Here is a 24,295-nt window from a genome sequence, read left to right on the forward strand (position 1 = left end):
GGGCAAAGAAGAGAGACCTATGTGCTTTTGCAAGAATTGGAAATTTCAGAGCAAAGCTGTTTACTTAATCATATTAAAACCCATGTATCACATTTTCCTCATACAGGAACTATGCAGATGGCAACTAATTTGTGTGTTTTATCTTCCCTCCCTTCCTCCCTCCTTTTTTTCTTTTCTTTTTGCATGCTGTCCCCTGTGTTGGAACTCTCTGTAGAGAGTAAGTTGGTTCAATATTTGTTGGAGCCCTAACCTTATTGCATGATTGATAATAACCTTTCCCCCCCCTCTACTTTACTCTTATAAAGAATGTGTGCCGAGTCCAGCTTTTGCGCTTTACAAAATCCTTGCCGTTATGCAAATTATGCTGAAATATTTTTGGATGTGCTTCTGTATACTAATTAACTGACCTTTTTGGTTTTGTACTTCTACTGTGTGTTGTGGTGGTTGGCGCATCTGAGTTTTACATCATCTAAGATCTGTTATTGCAAACAATACAGCAGGGCTTTTATCTCTACTGTTCAGTTTCAGCTTCACACATAATTTTCAGGAATTATTTTCACGATGCAGTATTTTGCAAAAGCAGCAATAAAGTCAGAGTATTCACACTGTCCATATTCACACGGTCACCATATGGTTTTCCTACTGGATGCCTGTACTTTTAAATATATATATAATAACCTGGTTTGCACATCATGGTAAGCCAAACTATGGCTTACTGGGGCTGCATTGATCCTCTCTAGTTTTTCTTTTATATTTCCTTGCTAAATCAAGCCAAGGTTTGCCTTACTGTGTTGTTTGAATCAGGACTGAAGGTTGAGCTACAGGTATTGGTTGGCAAGGAGAGAGTTTAAACCACAAACCCAGGTTCAGACTACACACTAAGTCAAAACTTGGCTTAACCTGGTGTGGGAATGTAATAAACCAGAGAGGAGCAAAGCAGCTGCAAACCTGCACTTTCATGGTCCTGGTAAGCCATAGTTTGGTTACCATTATTTGCAAATAAGGCCATTAAGTCTTTTCCCAAGTGAAATAATGATGAACACTGAATTCCTTCTGTACTCCAGTGCAGCTGCACTCCATGTGTGCTGTGTGAAGAGGAAATGTTGCAAGGTAGTCTGAGGCCTTGCTAAGTTGGGCACACTAAATGTAACCGAGTTGCTCATATGTCAAGAGATTACGGTTGGCAACCATTTCAACCACTTGGATCACTTTCAACATGCTTCAACTCAGTCACTGTCTGAAGTGCAATGGTTGCTTGTTGGTTACCGCTAAAAGCAGCTATATCACCTTTAAAAGTACATCATGGTAACTATATCATCTGAAACAATGAGTTGGATCCAAACTTATTTGATCTTAGATCCCATTTAAATCAGCGTGAAAAGTTAAATACAGTTGAGTTGATTCCCATTAATTCAAGTGAGAACTTATGCCAACTTAAGTGAATCTGGAACCAATCCAGTGTATTATATTAGTGCTATTTTTATTGTTAAGTGTTGTATTTCTTCGAAGAGCAGAAGATACTTCTAGGAAACTAAGCTGCTTTATTTGGACCTATTTAAATAGAACACCAACACATAGTTGCTTGTACTTCTGCTGCTTGTCACAGATGTAGGGCTCTCTGGGTCCGAACAACCAGTGTCCTGAGCTACTGTATTTTTCGCTCTATAACACGCACCCAACCATAATACACACGTAGTTTTTAGAGGAGGAAAATCCGTAGGCATGCCACCCATAGGCATTCCCTCCATAACACACACAGACATTTCCCCTAACTTTTTAGGAGGAAAAAAGTGAGTGTTATGGTGCAAAAAATACGGTATATTGAGCCAGTGGTGCACACCAGAGGAATAAAATCAGAAGCACCCACTTTTTAAACTAATCAGAGGTCTCGTTTTTAGAGCGTTTTAGTTTAAACTCTGGCTAGTTCAGATAATCCAGGATCCAACCAGACTTTAAGATTTTAAGTACGTATGAAGTGCCTGCTGAATCATGCCAATGGCCCATTTAGTCCAGCATCCTGTTCTCTCAGTGGCCTCCCAGGTGAGCCTGTGGTTTTCAGCAACTGGTATTCAGAAACATTGCCTCCAGTCATGGAGGCAGAGCATAACAACCATGGCTAGTAGCCATTTATAGCCTTAACCTGCATGAAACTGTCCAATCATTCTTGAAAGCCATCCATGTTGGTGGCCATCGCTACCTCGTGTAGCAACATGGAATTTGTCTTTTTTCACAGCTGCCGCACACTGGTTCAGCGCCTTCATCAAGCTATCTACTACAAGCCCAAGGTCTTGTTCCTGGTCATTCACCCCATGAGTGTCCAGACCCAGTTAACGTTCCATGAGTGTATGTGCAGAATTACGATTTTTGCCTTTGACATGCATTAATTTGCACTTAATTGGCGCATTTACCATGTTACCAGCCATTCACTCAGTTTGGAAAGGTCCCTTGGGGGCTTTTCACAATCTTTTTGTTGTAATGACCTGAAACTGTTTGGTATGGTGAGCAAATTTGGCTACTTCCCTGCTTACCCATAACTCTAGATTATTTATGAACAAGTTAAAAAGCACCAATTCCCAGTCCTGGTCCCCATTTTCCACATCTCTCCATTCAGAGAACTTTGCTCCTACTGTCTGTTTCCTGCTATTTTTTAACTGGTTTGAACAAACTAGAGCTAGAACTTGCCAGAGTTCAGACAAAAGAGAGGGCTCTGGTTGGTTTAAAATCAAAATCCATAGTTTCCAATCTCCTCTTCCTTGTACATGAAAGAAAAGGGAAGAAGAAAGCGCCAGATAGCTTGCCATAGCTTTTAAGTCTAAACCACAGTTTAGAGTCATGTCCAAACTAGTCCTAAAACTGGAAGGATTGATGAAGAAGGCGTACTCACAATATGTCCCTTGTTAAAGTTTCAATATTTTAAACTTTAGCTTGTACTTGAATCCTGTAGATCAGGTTTGGGGAATCTGTGGCCCTCTGTATGCTGTTGGACTACAGTTCCCATCAGCCAGCATGCCCAGTGATCAGGGATAATGGTAGTTGTAGTCTGACAACTTCTGGAGGACCTTGGATAAAAGAGCTAGTGAACAGCTTTTGTGGGGACTGTTTTGAACAGAGATAGGAAATACATACTTGTGACCTATATTTGTCCCCACTGGTGAATGAATGCACAGTGGAAGCACAGACTGGATGAAATGTCTTGGCAGATCCCTTGCCCAAACTGTTTTGTCTACCCCATAGTGTCATATATTTTATTTTTTTATTTTTATTTTTTGTTAAAGTAGACAGTCTTGTAGTGTGTTCCTTTCCATGTGTTGTGCAGTAGGCTGTCCTGTTTGACTGTTAAATTAGTTTTCTGATCAGAAGGTGTGGCCTGCCGTTGCACTTAAAGCTTGTATTGTACCTGCAGAGAATCAAGAAATTTGAGCCTTGGAAGATTCCGTCAGATTGTGAATTGTGCAGTTTCAACAAACTATTTTAACAAAGACTTTTATAAGCAACGTGAATTAAATTTGATCATACTTGCTAAAGTACATCTTTATAAGAGAAGAAACTTGCACTCTTTTCACGTGTCACCACTGAATAAGTGATCTGTATGGAAATGAGTTGTGAGTCCTGTGTTTCACTGAACTTTGAGGACTTGTCATGGCATCTTAGCTTTTTACAATTCAGTAAATCTGTTTGTGGTGTGTGCACGTTGTGTTGCATGCAACACTGAGTGGATTAACAGTCTAAAGCAGTGTTTCTCAAATGGAGGGTGGCAAGACCTCCTTCCTTGGGGATGCAAACTATACTGAGTGGCTTACTGAGTTAGTACTGGCTAAAGCGTTGTGGGGAGAAGAGCTTAGTGTGTATCTGTGTGAGAAATCGAGAGTGCGAGGTGAGGAAGTGTAATTGACGTGAGGTTGAGTTGAGTATAGCACCCATGTGGGTGGGAATGAGATAACTCATCAGGCTGTTCGGCAGATTGACCCAAAGAGGCTTCAAAATTGGAGTGAATGGGTTGAGTCAGAACACGTAGGAAGAGTTACAATTTTTTAACGTTTGAGACACACTGGTTTAAACCATTTCCACAAAACTCAATACAACAGACAACACCAAAGCAGCAGCTGGGGGCGGGCAAAGTTGCGCCAGTCATCACAGCATTTCTTTTCCCAGTGTTACTGCATGAAGTACTAATTTTCTGAATTGCTTAAATACTCTTGAATCACAGATTCTGATGAAAGGCAGACAGAATGTTTTCCCGCTTGGCTGTGAATCATTGCCTCTTTCTGCTTCTGTGTGTGTTACTACATTCTTTTGTGAGTTCAACACAGGCAAGCATCAACTCCTTTTCTTCCCTACTCTTTTCTTCTTTCCTTTTGTCCTTTTTTCTGCCCCCTCCAGGTGTTCAGCATGTTTTTGGAAACTTTAGTTGACTTCATTCAAGTCCATAAAGAAGATCTGCAGGACTGGCTATTTGTGTTGCTGACACAGCTGTTGAAAAAAATGGGTGCTGACTTGTTGGGGTCCGTGCAAGCGAAAGTTCAAAAGGCACTTGATGTGACAAGGTAATGATTTCTGGACTTTGTGGAAATATTTCGGGGGGGGGGTAATATTCTGCATCTTTGTATCAGTAGTACCTCTTGGATTCTTAAGAATGCTTATCTTCCCAGATACAAATCAAATGAATGTTTAGCACCATAAGTAAAAAAGATTAGAATTCAGTGAGATGTCAATATGTTCCCATATTCACTACATGATTCTGGAAGAATAGCAGCACATATAGTTGAACTAAGCATGCTTAGAAGATTGTACCTGCTGATATCTTAAAAGAGCAGGGATTCCCAAACATTTCATCCTTCTTTCTTAAGAGTCTGAGCATTTCATGTCACCAGCCTCAAGAACCCTGTCTCAGAATAACTCATAAGTAGGAGTCAGTTCCTTCTCAGTTGCTGGATGACACCCCTGACAGTGCCAGCAATTGACCGTATGGTGGAACTCTTCCAATACCTGGCCATCAGTATGAGGGAGTTTGGTGCCACAATGACACTAGCAAAAAAACCATCAACACTACCGCAGTACCTCAAGGACTGCCTCTTTCCATATGAACCTACCCAGACTCTGAGATCATCTTCTGAGGCCCTTTTTCATGTGCCTCCTCAAGAGGTCCGGAGGGTGGCAGCACGAGAACGGGCCTTCTCTGCAGTGGCTCCCCATCTGTGGAATTCTCTCCCCAGGGAAGTTTGCCTGGCACCTTCATTATACACCTTTGGGCGCCAGGCAAAGCATTCCTTTTTAACCAGGCCTTTTTGTTGACCCAATTTACATCCTATGCCCTTTTAAAATGTGTTGGGGGGGTATTGGGTTGCTGTTTTTATTTTTATTAGGTATTGTCAGAGCTGCCACCAGGTCCCAGCTCACACAGGACCACGCTAGCCAACGTTCACTTTATAAGAGTCTTTATTGAGTTACAAGTTTCATGTCCGAACTGCAGCGTGCAGCTCTACACCTTCCATTCTAGGTCGACGAAGTCTCGTCTGACTCTCCGCCCCCTGTGCACCAGCTTAATACCCTAGCCTTGCTCCACCTCCTACGCCTCTCCCTGCGTCTCTGGGTCCCACTGCTCCTCCTAGTCTCCTCCCTCCTAGACTCCTCTGACGCTGAAGACCCCCCACTTCCTTCCTCCTCCTTTCGGCGGGCTTTGGGACCCGGCTCCCTCTCCGGGCTGCTTGCTGCGCCAGCTTCCTCTGCATTTGAACTTGGCGCGCGCGCCCAACTCCCTACCTTCCTCTTAACCGTCGCCTCGCTCTCTGAGGAGGGCGTGACCACCCCTGACTCGTGCCCTCCCTCCTGCTGACAGCCTCCGGAACCCGATGCCTGGCTACCTTCCTCCCTGCTGCTCTCAGTCTTGAGCGTGGGTCCCGACTTCCAGCTGCTGCCGCTCTCAGTTATGAGCGTGGGTCCCGACTTCCAGCTGCTGCTCTCTGAATCTCCTCTGTTCCCTTCCTCTTGGGGTGTCCCCCCGGATCCCCCCCTTGCTCTGCTCACTGGGGCTCCCTTTTGGGAGTCCTCTGACTCACTGCTTAGGCTTGGAGATCTCGGGTCGTCATCATCACTCATTCTCCCTTCGGATTCCTCCCCCTTGCTCTCTGTCTCTTCCCTGTCCTGCCCCTCTGCTCCTGAACCCCTGACAGGTATTTTGTGGTTTTATATCTTGGTTTTATTCTGTGAACTGCCCTGAGACTACAGGGTGGTACAGTGGTGCCTCGCAAGACGAAATCAATCCGTTCCGCGAGTCTCTTCATCTTGCGGTTTTTTCGTCTTGCGGCTTAGCGGCTTTAAGAAAAAGGAAACAAACTCGCAAGAACTCGCAAGACAGTTTCGTCTTGCGAAGCAAGCCCATAGGGAAATTCGTTTTGCGGAACGACTCAAAAAACGGAAAACTCTTTCGTCTTGCGCGTTTTTCGTCTTGCGAGGCATTCGTCTTGCGAGGTACCACTGTATATAAAGTCTAACAACAACAACACTAGCTGAGCCATAGGGGCAACAAAAATAAATAATACACAAACCAGGAAAGAAGGCTGTTACTGGAATATATAGAGAGACAATAAGTTAAAAAGCAAAAATGAAAACATCCCGTGAAGTGATTCGTGAAAGGTATTCAAGCCAAGATCAATGTGGTGGTTAAATATGAACTCAAGGCTTTTTTTCAGCTGGAACTGGCGGGAACTGAGTTCTGGCACCTTTTTCGGCTGGGGCTATGCAACATGATGATCAGGTTGCCGTGGCGATTGTGGTTCCCCTAAAAAGCTCAACAACTTTGGATGGGTGCTCAGCTCAGCAAGTTCCTCCACCTTTTTTCTAGGAAAAAAAAGCTCTGTATGAACAGATTGGGAAAGTAGGAGCCACACTCCTTGATAAGTGCACATAGAGGTTGGTGCAGGGTACCTACCAAAACTCTAGTATAGCTTGAGAAGCTTCCCAAAGGAGGCTTGGATGAGATGCAAAAATTAAAGAACTACAGTACAAGTAAACAAGCTGCTTACATGAACAGCCAACCACCAATAAATCTGTCCCTTTTTTTCAACCAGGAACAACTCAGTCTTCCTGCATGGGCACCAAATATATTTTGGGCAAAACTACCTGCAGTATTTTCTGTTCTCTCCCCTTTCATTCTGCCTTTCCACAGTCCCTTTAACAAACTGTTCTTTAACCCTTAACGCTGGATTAATTCATTTTTGCAGGGAATCTTTCCCCAATGAGCTCCAGTTCAATATTTTAATGAGGTTTACTGTTGATCAGACCCAGACACCCAGCTTGAAGGTAAGAACATGCAAAGTTTTCAAAAACAAATGAGTTCAGTGCAAATTTCATTTATTAATATTTGCATATTTGTTGCATTCTGTGTTGCTGGTTTTCAAATAGTGGGTTTTGTTTTTATAAAATTTCAGACAGTCAAGCCAGCACTGCAAGACCAGCTTCGCTCTTTTTGGAGCTCCAAGGTTTTTGTCTGCATTATTGTCTTTTTAACCTACTATGTGTAAATTTACATTTTAAAAACGTTTACTTGTATGCATCCATATGCAGCTACTAACATTTGCAAGGAATTCTGAGCATGCTTTCCAATTTGAGATCAAGCGTTATGCTTTCGTTAGAACGTTTGACGGTAAACTTTACAAGAAAACACAACAAGAACAACAAAACGAAGTATGGCTGCCTAACACCAAGCTGGTTATGCAAACTCACTCTATCAAGTCTGTTCTAATTTTATGTTTGTGATTTCCCAATCCTCATTTTACAGATTTAGTGACTCTCACAACTGAATTTATTCCTAAGCTTCTTGAAGTCCTGCTATATTTTGCATAGTCAAAATTAGAGAAACTGGCCTATATTTTTAAACAAGTTCTTATTGCGAACATTAGCTGGAAAGAAGTAATGCATTGGAATATATAAAAGACAGACTACTTTCCTGCAAATGTGTAGTCGTCAAAACTGTAGCTTTGGTATAAATGCAACAAATACTAAGAATTTAATCTGAGGCAATTTGGGAAAATAACAAGCATATATACAACCAGTATTTTTTCCTCTATCCTGCACGCAGTAACTGTACACAGTCTGTTAAGAGCTTTTCACAAGACGGCACTTCTTTATTCTTGAACACGGTGCTGAAGTCACACACCTACAATTCTCCGTTTGTCTAAAGTGCAGCAGAATTTTATTGTACGTGATAAAGAGAGTTTGAGTTTAATTATATTGGTTAGTGGGAATCTTTTGACCTTGATTTTGCAATAGTTTTCTAGATTTAAAGGTAGGATTGCTTTGCTGAGAATGTGAATTTCTCTAGTTGCTCATTGATATCGATCCTTGTCCCTTTTAATCGCAAATGGTACCTATAGGATTTTGAGAAGGTGTATGGAATTACTATAGGGCATTATGTGTGTGTTTATGAAAACCTATTTCTGAACATAGGAAACACCAGAGCTAGAAAAATTTACTTGGCAGGATTTCTGTTGATGGAGAGAGGATAGTACTGCTTCAATAGCTGCCAAACTTGGGTGTGAGTGGGAAAGTACTGAATCTGAACTTATATTTGATTCCTGAATTAAGGAATGCAGTAGTGAAAAGCCCCAGGTCTTCCATAATACACTTCAGTATACAATACCATGGATTGCTGGGTTAGGGAGCAACAAGAGGAAGGTAGAAATAAGGTCATCCCTCCTTGCTCTGTTTAGCAGATATGAACCTGATGTTAGACCGTTCACAATTTGCTTTTGTGAACTACAAATGGTGCTGATGCCTTTGTCAACTTCTGATATTTATTGTAAAGGGGGTCACTTGATGTTGAAAATAGAAGGATTAGCATCCTTCTCTAACACTTCCGTTGCTGACATTAATGTGGGTCACTTGTGCTGGTGCAACCTGCTTTTTTAGATGAGTAGTAATATGGAAAGGGAGAATGGGGATGGATATTTACACATACATACCAACACATAAATGAGAGAAAAGTATGGGTTCTTAAATGTCCTTTAAAAGAAGAATATTAAAAAGCAGCCCTTCTGGAACAAACCATAAATTCATCTAGTCCAACATTCTGTTTTCAATAGTAAGACCCAGATGCCTCTGTAGAGGTTCGTAGGCTACAGCTCTCATACATGGTTTGCGTCAAACCTATGGTATTCAGTGATATATTGCCTGCAAACATAAAGTTTTCTACTTAACCACTGATGGGCAAGTTCTCTCTGAATTTGTCTACCACTTTGTAAATGTATCTTGTCTAGTAGCCGTCATGGCTGATACCACAAGTTAATTCATTGTTTGTATGTTTACATCGGAGGACAGACTTCTAATGGAAGCAGGCAAAGTTAAGAGTCCATCAATGTTGGACATCACTCTAGTCAGGTGAAAAACCAGCACTTACAAGTTGTGGTCTGCCTTCAAGAAGTGATGCTACCAGTCCGTTACTTGTATCTTATAATTCTGGCATGCCAGATTTTGCTGCCACCTAGAAGGCCCTCTCCCTGGAGGTTACTTGCTGTGATTTGTTCAGGGAGGGCACATTGAAAAGGGCCTCTGAAGATTACCTAAAGGTCCAAGTAGGTATATATAGGAGTAGGTTATCATTCAAGTAGCCTGGCGAAAGCCATTTAAAGCTTTAGAGATTAAAATGAGCACATTGAATTGGGCCAAAGCATCAACTGGAATCCAGGACACATGGCAAAACACCAGCACAATATGATTAAAAAGGCCCGTCTCAGTTAACAGTCTCGGCTGGAAACTGAAATTTCCAGATGGTTTTCAAAGGTGGCCTCACATACAACACGTTACAGCAACCTTCACAAACCTGGTAGCCTCCTGATACTTTGGACTACAGCTGTCATCAGCCCCTGTCAGCATAGACACAACAGGGAGCTCTTTAGAGTATGGATAATTTTAGTGAGGCTTTCTTCATATGAGGGCTCATTCGATTTCTCATCTGAGAAGCCAGCTGTGTCACCACTGGACCTATGAGTACCCATAAAATGCAAATCTGATCCTCCTCCTGAATAGGTTAAATACCATTAAACAGTGGTATACTGTGGGGTTTGGGTGCCTGTGGTGCTGACATGTTCCTGGATGGGACTCACATGCCAGGAACGGGTCGCAGAGAGAGAACAGAGCCCTCTGACACCGACGCCACTGGATTTTGAGAGGGCACAACCAGGCGCCCCCATGACAGGAGCCCTGTGAGGAGGCAAGCTGGGGCTAGGCCTTTCAGGCTTGGCCGGCACCTCTTTCTCCTAGAGAGAGAGGAGAGAACAGCTCCATGCCAGCCAGCCAGGCTTCCCCTCATGGGCACCAGGCAGTCCCACTTGGCTCCAGTGGAGCCTGAACTGAGTCCGTTTGTTTGCCTTCATTGAAGCACCAGTTCTGAATACTCAGTACCTCTTCTGGATTTGATGCAAAAGGGACTGAAAGCTTGGTGTCATCAGCACATTGGCAATAATTCAGCCACTGGATGACCTCACCCAGTGTTTTATAGATGTTAAACAACGTGGGGGACGGACTGTACCGTATTTTCCCGTGTATTAGATGAGGTTTTTTTCTTTAAAAAATAAGTTATAAATTTGGGGTCGTCTTATACATGGATAGTTTATTGGGGGGACGGTTGATCGGTTGCAGCCGTGATCTGGAGATTGTCAGCGGTGATCGGGCGAGTGAGTGTTGAGTGTGGCAATGGCTGCCGCTGCTGGAATTGGGCGGGCGATTGGAGGCTGTTGGTGGCGAGTGGGCACACGATTGGTGGGTGAGTGGGTGAGCAATTTTAATTGATCCCCCCCCCCAAAAAAAGCTCAACAACTCTGGGCACACCTCCCCCAAAAGAAGCTCAACAACTCTGGGCAATCTTCAAAAAGATTAACAACTCTAGGTAATCTCCCCCCATTTTCCTAATTCGGAGTCCCTGAAAATAGGGGGCATCTTGTACATGGGAGCATGTAATGTCCGATATCCCACTCAGACCACCTGTCCAGAAAGATACAATTAAAAAACACAGAGAATCAACAGGGTTTTGCTTCCCTTTTTTTATTTGGCCACAAATCATCATGACCATGGGAATCTGACAAGAAGTGGGACTACAGTGCTGACAGGTCTCTTCTTGATGTTCCTGAAGCCTTGAGAGTCAGTGAACCCCACATTTGCTGTGTGGATAAGAAGCTTTACTTCAAAAGTGGTTTTCCCTTGAACTATCACAAAGTTGCTGTTCAGCATACTTCTTGACATCGCCTTCAAGTGTGCAGAACTATTTGCATAGACCTTTGACTAGTATAATCTTCACTGTATTTTTATACTGAAAAATTCAAAGGTGTCTTCTACTCACAAAAATGTAGGTGAAAAACCTGAAACTAAACCCAAATATATTCAATTTGCTCAACTGTTTGATAGAACTATAGAGCTAAACTATCACATTACTCTGTGAACTCTTGCACAAGCTCTTGTGTAAAGGTTTGCAGGACAGTACTATTTTCTCTCTAGTCACGGTTCTCTGGATTCAACATACTGATCTTATGTCTTTTTCTAAGCAGATTATTTCTTACAGCTTCTGTCGACATAAAATGCAAAGAAAATGCATTTCTCTTTATCCTGTCAGGATACAACTGCAGGGTTGCTCCCAAGTAAAATAAATTCTCTTCCATTCTAACCTCCTCACTGACGGTTGCACTTTTCTGTACATCTATTTGATTCTCCTTTTTTTGCATAGGTAAAGGTTGCAATTCTCAAATATATAGAGACTCTTGCACAGCAGATGGACCCGGGAGATTTTATAAATTCAAGTGAAACTCGTCTGGCAGTATCTCGAATTATTACTTGGACAACAGAACCTAAAAGTTCAGACGTTAGGAAGGTATGCCATCTGTATGTTAAATGTGTAAAGAGGGTTTTTAAGGACTTAATTCATACCACAATATCAAGGGTTTGTAATAGTTTTTGCTACATAACTTACTTACTATTATAAAAGTCATTAACTCCCATGTTTTTGTAAAGGAGAAGAGCTGGTTATTATATAAACAGAAGCAAACAATTTTATTGCACTCAGAAATGTTCTATAAAAAACGTATGCTTCAAAGATTTTGTTCAGATATATATTTGCTGATGTCTTCCTTACCTAACAACTTGTCAGGGGACACAGTCATGCTGCACTTTGCATGTTAAAGTATATATACTTTTCATACACAAAAATTAATAACTGTGTATGCAAGCGCATGAATGAGTCCTACTTGCAAATAGAAAGAGGTGCAAGTCCTTTCCACATAATCATTTCCGTTGCTGATGTGACTTTCAGAATCAACTGGATAGCAGGGCATGGCCCAGACTTTGGGTATCATATAGATCACCTGAGGACAGGGAAGCAGGCCAGTCACAGTAGGGCCCAGCACACCAAAGCAAACTTCAAAGGACGCACATGCATCCCCTTTTCAACTGTGTCCCTCACTAGGTGCATATCTGTGCAACAGGAAAGACCACAGCAAAAGTCTCAGTTCCTTTCACCTCCCCGGTTCAGTTGCCTTAGCACTGAGCATAGGCACCTTGCATAGGTTGTTCCAGTTAGGACTGCATGTAAGGATTGGTCACTTAGCTGGGAGCCTCCAGAGATTGCACACATGCGTCAAAGGGAGATATTCCATACTGGTGATGATGAAAGCCAGTCGTAAAGCTTAACCCGTATTGTGCACACACCGGTCACATCCCAGGGGCTGGAAGTGACTTGTTAGGCAGACAGAACCTGGATTTCCTGTCTTAAAATAGAACATTGGTAACTGGATCCAGGGTTATGTATTTCAGTACGTTTATGGTTGAAATTTTTACTCTTCATTAGACACTGTAAAGGATCCTGGGTTCTTAGTGATAAAAATGGCAGCTCAACAACTGAATGGATGAATAAAATATAGACTTGTCATTCCCTGACTGTGTCTCCAAATGGATATACTCTCCCATGGACTTGAATTATTATGAAGCCAGTACACATCTCTGTTCCTCTGATTCCCTTACCCCATTTGAGAAGGACCTGGTTTTGTATATACAGTGGTGCCCCGCAAGACGAATGCCTCGCAATACGGAAAACCCGCTAGAAGAAAGGGTTTTCCGTTTTTGAGCTGCTTCGCAAGACGATTTTCCCTATGGGCTTGCTTTGCAAGTCGAAAACGTCTTGCAAGTGTTCCGGTTTTTTTCCGCTCCCCCCCCCCTTTTTCTAATCCGCTAAGCCGCTAATAGCCTTTTAGCCGCTAATCCGCTAAGCCTTTAATAGCCGCTAAACCGCTAATAGCGCTAATCCGCTAAGCCAGCCGCTAATAGGGTTGCTTCGCAAGACGAAAAAACCGCTAGACGAAGAGACTCGCGGAACGGATTAATTTCGTCTTGCGAGGCACCACTGTAAATGACAGTTAGATGTATTGAGCTGGGGAAATGAGTAGTTCTTGACGCTTGAAACCTATTTGTCTTAAGGCTGGCCTGTTTATTTTAATATGATATGCTCTTTTTCCCCTAGGCTGCACAGTCAGTATTGATTTCTCTCTTTGAGCTCAATACCCCGGAGTTTACAATGTTGCTGGGTGCTTTACCAAAAACCTTTCAGGATGGTGCCACAAAGCTGCTTCACAATCACCTCCGGAATACAGGAAATGGTGGCCAGGTATTTTCAGGTTTTTACATTATTCCCCATTAAAAAACTTAAAGGTATAATGATTCTAATGAAGATTAAAGATGTGGTTGTCAACGGTCAAAAGTATCATTTGATAGCCTAGGGGTGGGTGTTGAAATTGCCTTACAGGTTAAACTTCTCAGCTGGATTTTTCTCAAGCTTGCTAATATAAATAAAGTATTGTTAAATCTACTTTTCTAAATTAAAGGCTGAATCATAGAATTAAGTGTCTTAATAGAAAATATCTTCTTCCATTAAAGGGGTCCATGGGAAGCCCTTTAACAAGGCCTGTTCCTCGCTCACCAGCTAGTTGGTCTAGCCCCATCACTTCCCCAACCAATACATCCCAAAATACTTTGTCACCAAGGTAAGAGACAAAATTATATCTTCTTCCACTAATTTACTGTTCACAAAATGAATTTTTCAACAAATACAAAACTGATTAAAAGCCTTTTAAGTGTAATAATATGTTGAATTTAATGAGGGGGGCAGGAATATTCAATATCCTAATAGTTTGCCTTTCCTTATCCTTTGTAATCCCCACAACGTGTGAGAGAATCCTCTCCTCCTTACTTAACAGTGCATGCTCTCACATCATCTCAGATGCTTTGTGTCATGAACTGGCTGGACACAGAGGACTGGTAGGAGGCACCAGCTGGGAGAAACCCAAGGGAAGAAGGCTCAGAGCCCAAGGAGTGGCAGTGGGACAGTGATAAATTGTCAGAGGGATAAGCCTGGGAGGAGGTGTCGGAAACTGAAGAGGTAACAGGGTTTAATGAGCGGGAAGAGTCTGTGGCAGAGAGAAGTGCAAGAGCAGAAGCAGGACAGAAGGTTGGCTAAGAAACAGAGATGAGTCAGGCTGGTGAAGAAGCCAGGATGACTCCCCCTCCTGCTGTGACCAGCTCCCCTCTCTCCTGGTCTCCCAGGACCAGGAGAGGTATGAAGTGGGAGGAGCAAAGGTAGGCATGCCAGCACAGTCTCAGATTGCTTGGGAAAGACCCGGGAGAGGAGCTACCGAGAAGAGTTGCTGTGCTCATTAGGCCTGGCACTCCTGAGCAGACCTTGTTTCTTCTAACTTCCGTGTGATTTCTTGCTGGCTCGCTCCTGACACTTTGCTGCTCTTTGGGGATGGGCCATGGCTCAGTGGTAGGACAGGTACTTTAACTGTTTAAAGTCTCATGTCCAATCAAAGGACCTGGGGCGCTGGAGATTTGCTGCCAATCATTTTGACAAAATGTATGAACTGTCTGTTCTGGCACTAGGCAACTTGTTGTCTTCCTATACAGTGGTGCCCCGCAAGACGAATGCCTCGCAAGATGGAAAACTCGCTAGACGAAAGAGTTTTCCCTTTTGGAGGTGCTTCGCAAAACGAATCTCCTATGGGCTTGCTTCGCAAGACGACAATGTATTGCGAGTTCCTGCTGGTTTTTTCTCCCCCCCCCTTTTTCTAAGCCGCTAAGCCGCTTATCAGCTGATCCAATCAGCAGATAAGCCGCTAAAAGCCGCTAATAGCGCTAATCCGCTAATCCTTCAATGGGCTTGCTTCGCAAGACAAAAAAACCGCTAGACGAAGAGAATCACAGAACGGATTCTTTTCATCTTGCGAGGCACCACTGTAGTTCTCACTTGAGAATTCATGCAGAGGAATACCAGTTAGAGGACTCTGTCATTCAAGTTAAAACGGGGGGAAACTGTCTTTTTCATTCTACAGTGCATTTGATTATGACACAGAAAATATGAATTCAGAAGACATTTATAGTTCTCTTCGTGGGGTGACTGAAGCAATTCAGAACTTTAGCTTCCGCAGTCAAGAAGATATGAATGAGCCCATGAAACGGGATCCCAAAAAAGAGGATGGCGATTCAGTGAGTATTTCAGTTAGGGGGTGAAATAAAAAAAGTAACCATGGGGCCATTCTGCCATATATGTGGCTGTTTATCAGAACACATGTCTTGGGGGGGGGGCAACCATGGATAGGAAGCTCCTTTATTCAGGCATTAACCAAAGAATATGAGACTAAAGCAGCAGTGTGGTGCAATTATAAAAGGAGATTTGTAAACTGAGGGTCTTCTCCTATGCCTTCACTTTGAAACTAAACTAATCTTTGTTAAAACCAAAGCATGTTAGGTTTACACTTATATTTTCCAATCAAAGAAAGCATATATTACTCATTTGTGTAAAAAAAAGAATATATGTTGGCTTTATGAAAATAGTGTGAACCTAGCTGTAAACTTAATATTTGAAAGAAATCTATAAAATTCTGTTTTTATAATGTGCCCTTTTCTATTTAAAAACAATACCTTTGTAAAAATGGTCAACCAGAAGTTCTACAGATCAGTTTGGTTTAGAAGCTTTACTGTGGGTATAAATGCTTAATTTCTGGATGCCAAATTGTACGCTAAGTGGTGATATTTTAAAAGCCACATAAAAAATAGCTGAATTTTCAAGATTGCTAGTAAAATACTCAAGAATGTTTGCCTGATATTTATGTACTACTAAAACAGATGTCTTAATCTGCCGATTGTGTTAATGTGCTTTTGTATATCTGTTTGTCTCTTTCTTCTTTGTTAGATTTGCAGTGGGTCTGGAATAGTGGATCTGCGAGCAGGAGGTGGTGCCACTGATACAGGCCGAACAGCTCTTGACAACAAAACCTCATTGCTTAACACAATGCCGTCTCATTCTTCCCCACGATCACGTGATTATAACCCATACAATTACTCAGATAGTGTTGGTTCATTTAACAAATCAGCTTTAAAAGAGGCCATGTTTGATGATGATGCAGAACAGTTTCCTGATGGTAAATCTAGTGTTTTGCTAACAGCATTGGGGAAACGGTATATGGAAGGAACTGTGTGGGTAAAAACAAAGAATTGTTATTTCATCCAAGTAACATGCAAAAACAGCAACCTTGGGAAACTTCTAGCAGGCTTCTTGAGGTTGAGTGAAAACTTGAAATCCAAAACGTTGGCTTGAAAGCAACTAGATGTTGTCTTTATATGCAAGATGAGATTAGATTTAATTTTTTAAAACAGCTGTGCTGTTTCCAAATAGATTTATTTCAGCAGCTAAACATTTTACCTTATCCTTTTTGGGATAAAGGAAACACCTGTGTCAGTGGTGTTTTACTGGCAAAATATTTCTAGTTAGAACTGTTGTGTGTATTGTCTAAACTTCAACTTTGGAAAGAAGACATACACAGCTACATTTGGCTCATTTTAAGCTTGGCACGATAGATGCTTGACGTAGGGTTGCATTCAGCACAGTACTAAGAAAGACTGTTCCATCAACACAAGCATTTCTTCTTGCCCTATGGAACAATATCCACACCCTTCTGCCCTTCCCCTGTCCTGGGGGTTCTCCTGCCCCTCGTGAGCAGATTTGGGGAGACTGCGGGGGAGGGGGTTCTTGTTGCACAAACGGGGATCATTGTGCTGGCTTCCACTAGTGCAATAATTTAGTTGAATACAGCCCATACATCCCTTCATTTCTAATTTCTTAATGTAATATTACTACTTTTACCTGTTCTTACTCCCCTTCATTTTTGCCTATGCTTTTTATTCATTTATTTGTGTGCTTGTAAGTTTAGAGCAGGGTTTCCTGAACCCAAAATTGGGTCTCCATCTCTTTTTGAACTACCGTTCCCATCATCCTTGATCACTGGCCCTGCTAGCTAGGGATGATGGGAGTTGTAGTCCCAAAACAGCTGGAAACCCAAGTTTGGGGAACCCTGGTTTAGAGTATTGTAGCGCTGCTCTTCAGTCGAATGGGCTTCCAGGGCCACATATAAAGTATACAGTGCCTCTCTTTAGAGATGGGGAGGGAGAAGGGGGAAAAGAAACAGGTTCCAGATCTTAAATGTTACCAGCAGTGCTCAGCTGGGGTACAAGCAGTTCAGGTAGCCTGATGGAACGGCCAGATGAGGAACAGCAGTCTCTCAGCATAGTTGATGGAACAGCCCTGCTCTCCTCCTCTGCAAAGCAGCCTGATAGCATGGTTGCTGCTATGTGATGGTTGAGGGAGAGCCTCCATCAAATCATCTCTCAGAATAACTGGATGGAATAACTGTGCTCCACTGCCACCAGTTAGTGGCAATTTTGTGTCACGTGTAGCTGAGTTGAGTTATTATTGCACCATAACTGGCTCTAGGGAAGGAAGTGATTCCGACTCTAATCTCTGGCAGTCTTTCTTCAAAGAACCAGGCTCCTAGTAAGTAAATTGAGAAGAGGTCCTCCGGTCTCTGGGTCACTCTCTGGCACAAAAGTAGTAGAGAGATTTAGCAGAAAGAAAATCCTCCAATCTCCAGGTTATGCATCAAATCAAATAAAATGAGTATCGATTGCCTCTTAGGGTGCTTGTGTGCTGTAAATGTATGATCTGAGATGTACATCAAATGCTAAAAATACGAGTTCTTTTTAATAATTTTTCATTTTCCTTTTGTCGCAGAACATCCACTGGACCATTCTGACCTGGTTGCAGAATTGCTGAAGGAACTGTCAAATCACAATGAGAGAGTAGAAGAACGGAAAGCTGCTCTCTACGAGCTAATGAAATTGACCCAAGAAGAGTCTTTCGGTGTTTGGGATGAGCACTTCAAAACAATTCTGCTTTTATTACTTGAAACCCTTGGGGACAAAGAGGTAAAGTTTTAACATAGGGAAAGCCAAAACCGTTTATGTGTCTGCTTTAATTTCCTGCAACGTAATTGGATTTGGGGCAAACCTCATACACATATTCCCCTTGAGAATGTCGGGATTACTGAAGCTTTGCCCTGGTAGGACATTGAGCAGAGCATCCCAGGCAGTGTTGTTGTTCAGTATTTTTCTTAAAATGCCAAAATTGGTAATCAGTACCTGTCTGGCATGGAGAGGATATGTCACAGGCTGCAGTAGAAGCTAAGATCACTTAAGCAGTTACATCTTGCAAGTATTGCACTTGCAATGTGTTAGCTGAGCAATTTTACCAGTAGCAATTTATAGAAAACATTTCAGTGTTAGTTTTAGATGAATGTGATGTTCACCATAAAAGTTCTATCAGGAAAGATCGCCTGGATTCCTGGCAACAAATGTGTAACTGCAGAAAGAAAATTAATGTGGAAAAGCCCTTTATTTTCAGAGATCCCAAAGGAGCAATTAAATACTTGGTTCAGTTCTGGAAATATGGAAATATTTTCACTGCTGAAAATAATCAGCTTGAAGTTGTGCAAAGAAGACTAAACAAAGTATGTTTGAACTTTCAGCATGCAATTAGAGCACTGGCATTGAAAGTTTTAAGAGAGATTTTAAGACACCAACCAGCAAGATTTAGAAATTATGCAGAGCTTACAATCATGAAGACACTAGAAGCTCATAAGGACCCCCACAAGGAGGTTTGTATAACTTATTTTGACTTGTGTTGTCCTTGACTGAAGAATGAAAAGAGAGAAGACAGGGCATTTGTCATAAGAGTACAAAGCTTCTGAATCTGTAACGTTAAGTCACAGTGAACTCTAAGAAAGGTAGACTCTCGTGTTTTCGATTTAAAAAAAAATGTCTCCAGTACCACAGATTTTGTGGAGAGGAGATAGTTCTCGGTGGGAGCTGGGGTATCCTTTAAACTCAGTTTCAACAAGACAGGCATCAGTCTTGTAATTTGCAAACTATTTCCTATGAAGATTAGCTGTATCACTGTAATGCAATATTAATAAACTGTTATTCCTTACACACCTAAAGGGTTTATATTGGTACTAAAAACTTCCTTCTTTGTATGTCCTTTATTCAGCTTTGCTTTTTACACACATTATGGAAATAAAAACCCTTTTAAAGTCACTGCCAAGTATATATTCAGCAGCAATCAAGTTTCAATTATACAGTAGTTGAAAATCATGAATTAAAATTTGAAATAATGTGAAACTATACTGTCCTCTTGTTTTCTAGCTAGCTTTTTATTTTAAGACAACAGTATAACTACAGTATGTGGAGTTAAAATATTGATTGATTTACCCAAATAAATTGATTTGATTGTTTAGCAAAGCGTACTCATATTTTAAAGTTATGATGCCAAGTGCTTCTTGGGGAAAATGCCCACTTCATTGAAATGCTGCTATCCTGAGCAAAAAGTATTTGCAGTATATTTGCCACCAAGTTTTAAGGATGTATTCAAAATTGAACAAATGTGATTTAATTGCTTGAGTTTCTGCTTAATCTTTTAGGTTGTAAGATCTGCTGAAGAGGCTGCTACAATGCTGGCCACATCCATTAGCCCAGATCAGTGCATCAAAGTACTTTGCCCCATTATCCAAACGGCAGATTATCCTATAAACCTGGCTGCAATCAAAATGCAAACTAAGGTGATAGAAAGAGTACCTAAGGAAACACTTGCGCAGCTCTTGCCAGAGATAGTACCAGGTTTAATACAGGTAAGAAAACATATAACAAAGGAACAGCTAATAACAGAGGAAAACCTTAATGAATCATGTGTGTCACAAATAATTTAAACCAGATAGTTTTTTTTCCTCTGAGGCTACTCAGTTCTCAAGCAAACTTGTGCCTTTAATAGCTAGAGTATATTTATTGAGTATCATCATCATCAACCTTTTTATTCGACCGTCAGTCAGAAAAAAAGTACATTTGTCAATACACAGTTAAAAGCTCCAGGAAGATTTTAAAACTTAGCCAACACTAAAATGGGCTAAACAGATAGCCCCATATCAATACAATCAATTTTAGTCTTGCGACACTTAAAAGCTAAAAAAAGAAATTTGGCCACCGAAGAAGGTATAGCTCTAGTGACGTTATTCAGCAAGTGTAAAACCTGGTTTTCTTCGGATAGGAAGCTAGATTGACATAGGAGTGGGTCTATAAAATTTTGTCTAAGCTCTGCATAAGAAGGGCAAGTCAAGAGAATGTGTTCGGTGGACTCAACCACACCCATGGCACAATGACAGGTTCTCAGGGCGTATGGTACTCCCCTGTACCTTCCCCACAATATCGCAGAGTCAAGGACATTTAATCTAGCCGCTGTAAGAAGTCTACGGTATTCCACATAGTGAATTTCTGCAAGGTAGGGGGCTGGTATGGTCCGATAAATCTGGTCCCCTAGGAACATCCCTGGTTTTACCTGGGCTATGTCCTCTTGTCTGGCAATGTCACTCAGTCTCCTGGAGAAGACTTGAGTATCTGAATTCTTTGCTACCATATATCATTCCATCAAATAATTTTAGAAATGAGATTTCTAGCCCATTTAAAATGCATTAGTGATTTCTCTTTGTGTTAATGTGTTAAGTTTTTTAATGCTAACTTTTCTTGCTTTCCAGGGCTATGATAACTCTGAAAGCAGTGTTCGGAAGGCTTGTGTCTTCTGTCTTGTAGCCATTCATGCAGTAATTGGTGATGAACTGAAACCACATCTCAGCCAACTCACTGGCAGCAAAGTAAGTCAAAACCTGTGGCATCCAAAAGCTAGTCTGAGTTCACCAGTTTGCCACAAAGAGGACAAAGCAATATGTGCTGTGCCATTCTAGGAATTCCATATAAAATACGGTGTACTATTCTGGTCTGGACTAAAATGTTACCCACAATAGACCTAACATTTAGGGGAAAGGAACTAGGAAATTGTATTATAACATGGGCAATTAAGTGTACTGAAATCATGGATTTTAAAGGAAGATTGTAATATTGTATAATAAGAGATCCTGACTAGCCATCTGAATGCTGAAAGGCTGAACAATAAAAAATGACTAAGTCTAACCCCTGGTCAAATGTAACAAGAAACAATGAGAGCAAGCCATAAGAGGCCTTCAGCTTATGTGCCTCCTTTCTGTTGTTTGGTCTTCTGTGGCTGCAAAAGGAGACCCAAAGCTTCCAGAGTTTCCTGTGGCGTCTGAACGTGGGGGACTGTGGCTTGTTCAAACAATGGTTAATGACAGCAAGCCTGGATCAAATCATGGTTTCTGATTCTGGCTTACTCACAAACCACCATTCCCCCATGTTCAGATTGCACAGGAAATGGGGGGCAGTTTAAAACCCAAAACTTTCTCCTATGGAAGAGACTTAGAACAGTGCGTTCTTGTAGCAGGAAACCATGGTTTCCTTCCTATTGCATCTGAGCCAAGTCTTAACATCAACTCAAGTATCTCAACTGCTTACTTCCTATAGTTAACATGTGAACAATACACCTGTGTTATGGTGAATCCTCGTCTGATTCCTCCCCCATATACTAACGATGCAAAGCAGTTAAATCTTCATTCACTATTTAAACTACAGCTCCATTTTACAACTCTCAGGAAGTCCCCACCCCATTGTTGCCATCATTCCTTATCAAATGCGTTTTTTCTTGCTATTACTTTGCTTATAAACAGCATACAATTGCTTGGTCCCCCGTCCCCGTCCCCCGACTTTTCTATAATTTAAATATGTCTTGAATACTAAAGAGGACATTTACTGAATTAAATCTGCAGATGAAGTTGTTGAACCTTTACATCAAACGTGCACAAACAGGCTCTGGAGCAGGTGACTCAGCGGCAGATGTTCCTGGACAAAGCTAGTGATGATGTTGCTCACAGAAGAAAAGACACATCAGTAAAAGGAAAAGTCTCAAACTAAACTTTTGGAACTCTTCATTTTTGTTTGAGGTTCTTTTTTTCCCTTTCTTTTTCCCCTTAATGGAGGGCTATTCTCAGCCTGCATGTGACTGTTGCAGTTATTCCATATCCAAGGGAAAAGAAAAAACAGTATTAATATCACCTGATTGAAGCAAAATAAATTTTTAAATCTAATCCATCATGTTTTCTGTTCACACTCTTCTGTGTGTCTTCCCATTAATTTTCATCAGTGTTACTGTACATTTTTCTTTTTTAAAAAACAACCACCACCACCACAAACCTAATTAAACAGGAATGCTTTAAGCTTTAAAAGCTAAAATCTAAATTTCCTTGTTTTTCTTTGGCTACAAAGTAACATGACTTTGTATGGCTGTTTTTATTCAATGGCAATGGGTGTTTTGTTTTTCTTTACTTTCTTGAGCATAAGAACAAAGCCGGACTGGTCTGAACTGCAACTCGGTCCCCGAACTGGAGTTGCATCCTCATGGGCATGTCTTAAGTCAGATAATATAGTCTGAAAGCAAGCAGTGCCCATTAATTAAAAAGAAAAGAAAAGCTGGATTGATCCAGTATCTAAACACGGTTCACAGTTGAGTATGTTTGTCCCATAAATAAAAATTCCGTGCAAACTAAGGAGGACAAATCAGTGGAAGACATCCTATTCAGAACACAGTGTTGCAGAACTGGGGGAATGTGACGCCCTGCTTTCCCAAATTCAGGTTAAGCAAAGTCACTTAATGGATATGAACCATTCTTGTCACCATCCCTTCCTCAAGCAGGATGCTTCAGAGTGGAGTGCTCTGCACAAGCATGCTCCGTATGTATTTATCTTTATCACTAGAATGTTTCCTCTCAACCTAATTACTGGAACTAATCGTTCTACCATTTTAACTCGCGTAGGGATATAGGACAGCAAGCACTGCGGAAAGCTTTTCAGCAATGAATTTTTATTTTTTTTGCAAGAACAGGTGTTTGTTCGTTGACTTACAGGGGGAGGGCTGGGGAAAAGAATCACAAGCACTATAGATCTTGAAACCCTTGGTTGGGGGTTTCAATTTGAATTGTTTCGGAAGGCAGCACCAAATTTATTGCATGGTTTCCTTGAAATGGTGTCATTGAGACCATCTGGATAGAGATGTGGAAATGTTTTCAGGTTGTTTCTGTAACTTTTTTTTAAAACTTTGTTGTGAATAATGCATCTTTGTATTTATGGATTTCATAACTGAGATAATGAAAATCAAGAAAATGTTCCCAAAAGTCTTCTGTTTCTCAGATTTAACCACCATCTACCGAGTTTCTTAACTGAGAGATGGGAGTGAGATCAGCACCCTTCTCACAATGGCTAGAACCTAGATCTTGTGACCATAGTTACATAATCTAGTTTTAAGGATTGTGTTTTTATAGGAGAGAAGATAGCAGTGCCAATGATTCTGGTTTTTCTGTGCTAGGCTAAGATTCTCTCTACCTCTCCAGGGTGGAAACTTTTGACTGAGCTGCTACCCATAATGTCTTGTGGGGGGGAAATTGTCTATAGAAATATTTTTTTATTTCATTTTTGTTCATTTACTATTGTGTATTCAAAACCCAATTCTTTTAACATGCAGCCAAATACCATTTTTAAAAGAGCTAATAATACTTTACTTGCTAATTACCTTGAAAAAATGGAATACTTGGAGTTACATAATTTAATAAATTACTTTGACTTTGATCAGAAGTTGTTCTGACTCGGAAAGATGAGAGATGTGGTTATAAAAGAAGCATTTGCTGTTGCAGAAAGCTGTTTATCTGGGAAAATATTTTAGAAATATATGTAAAAAAACCAACCTTAATTGTCATTATTCGTCACTGGCTTTTTTTAGCAGCTTCATCAGGAAAATAGTCTCCCCTTTCTCATTTCCATATGTGTAACATTCTTGTTTTCTACTGTTCTATTACATTGTGTATTTATAGTTCTCTGCTTACCATTGTGCATATACAGGCAATAAAATGTACATAACATTACTTGAAAAATTTAACTATGTATACAGCTGCATTTCTGCTTTTTTTAGTGGTAGATCTTGCTG

The 24,295-nt window shown here is 41.2% G+C and overlaps 1 protein-coding gene across 31 annotated transcripts in view; it reads left to right on the forward strand.

Annotated features, from left to right (window-relative positions):
• Nucleotides 1-22,406, forward strand: part of CLASP2 (cytoplasmic linker associated protein 2) — a 125,093-nt gene extending 102,687 nt beyond the window's left edge. For 17 of the 31 annotated variants that reach the window (XM_082192716.1, XM_082192738.1, XM_082192746.1 and 14 more), the window contains 13 exons: nucleotides 4,381-4,544; nucleotides 7,221-7,299; nucleotides 7,428-7,478; nucleotides 11,714-11,857; nucleotides 13,499-13,642; nucleotides 13,912-14,018; nucleotides 15,363-15,516; nucleotides 16,223-16,451; nucleotides 18,098-18,291; nucleotides 18,891-19,019; nucleotides 19,842-20,048; nucleotides 20,946-21,062; nucleotides 22,089-22,406. In XM_082192716.1, the coding sequence (XP_082048842.1) occupies nucleotides 4,381-4,544; nucleotides 7,221-7,299; nucleotides 7,428-7,478; nucleotides 11,714-11,857; nucleotides 13,499-13,642; nucleotides 13,912-14,018; nucleotides 15,363-15,516; nucleotides 16,223-16,451; nucleotides 18,098-18,291; nucleotides 18,891-19,019; nucleotides 19,842-20,048; nucleotides 20,946-21,062; nucleotides 22,089-22,175 (1,806 nt within the window). In that variant the 3' untranslated portion in view covers nucleotides 22,176-22,406. The remainder of the gene's footprint in view (nucleotides 1-4,380; nucleotides 4,545-7,220; nucleotides 7,300-7,427; nucleotides 7,479-11,713; nucleotides 11,858-13,498; nucleotides 13,643-13,911; nucleotides 14,019-15,362; nucleotides 15,517-16,222; nucleotides 16,452-18,097; nucleotides 18,292-18,890; nucleotides 19,020-19,841; nucleotides 20,049-20,945; nucleotides 21,063-22,088) is intronic. The other 14 variants (XM_082192745.1, XM_082192724.1, XM_082192725.1 and 11 more) reach the window with 2 other exon arrangements.
• Nucleotides 22,407-24,295: the final 1,889 nt, after the last annotated feature.

The sequence above is a fragment of the Podarcis vaucheri genome (genome assembly GCF_965113315.1).
Source record: "Podarcis vaucheri genome assembly, chromosome: 12".
Classification (NCBI taxonomy): Eukaryota; Metazoa; Chordata; class Lepidosauria; order Squamata; family Lacertidae; genus Podarcis; species Podarcis vaucheri.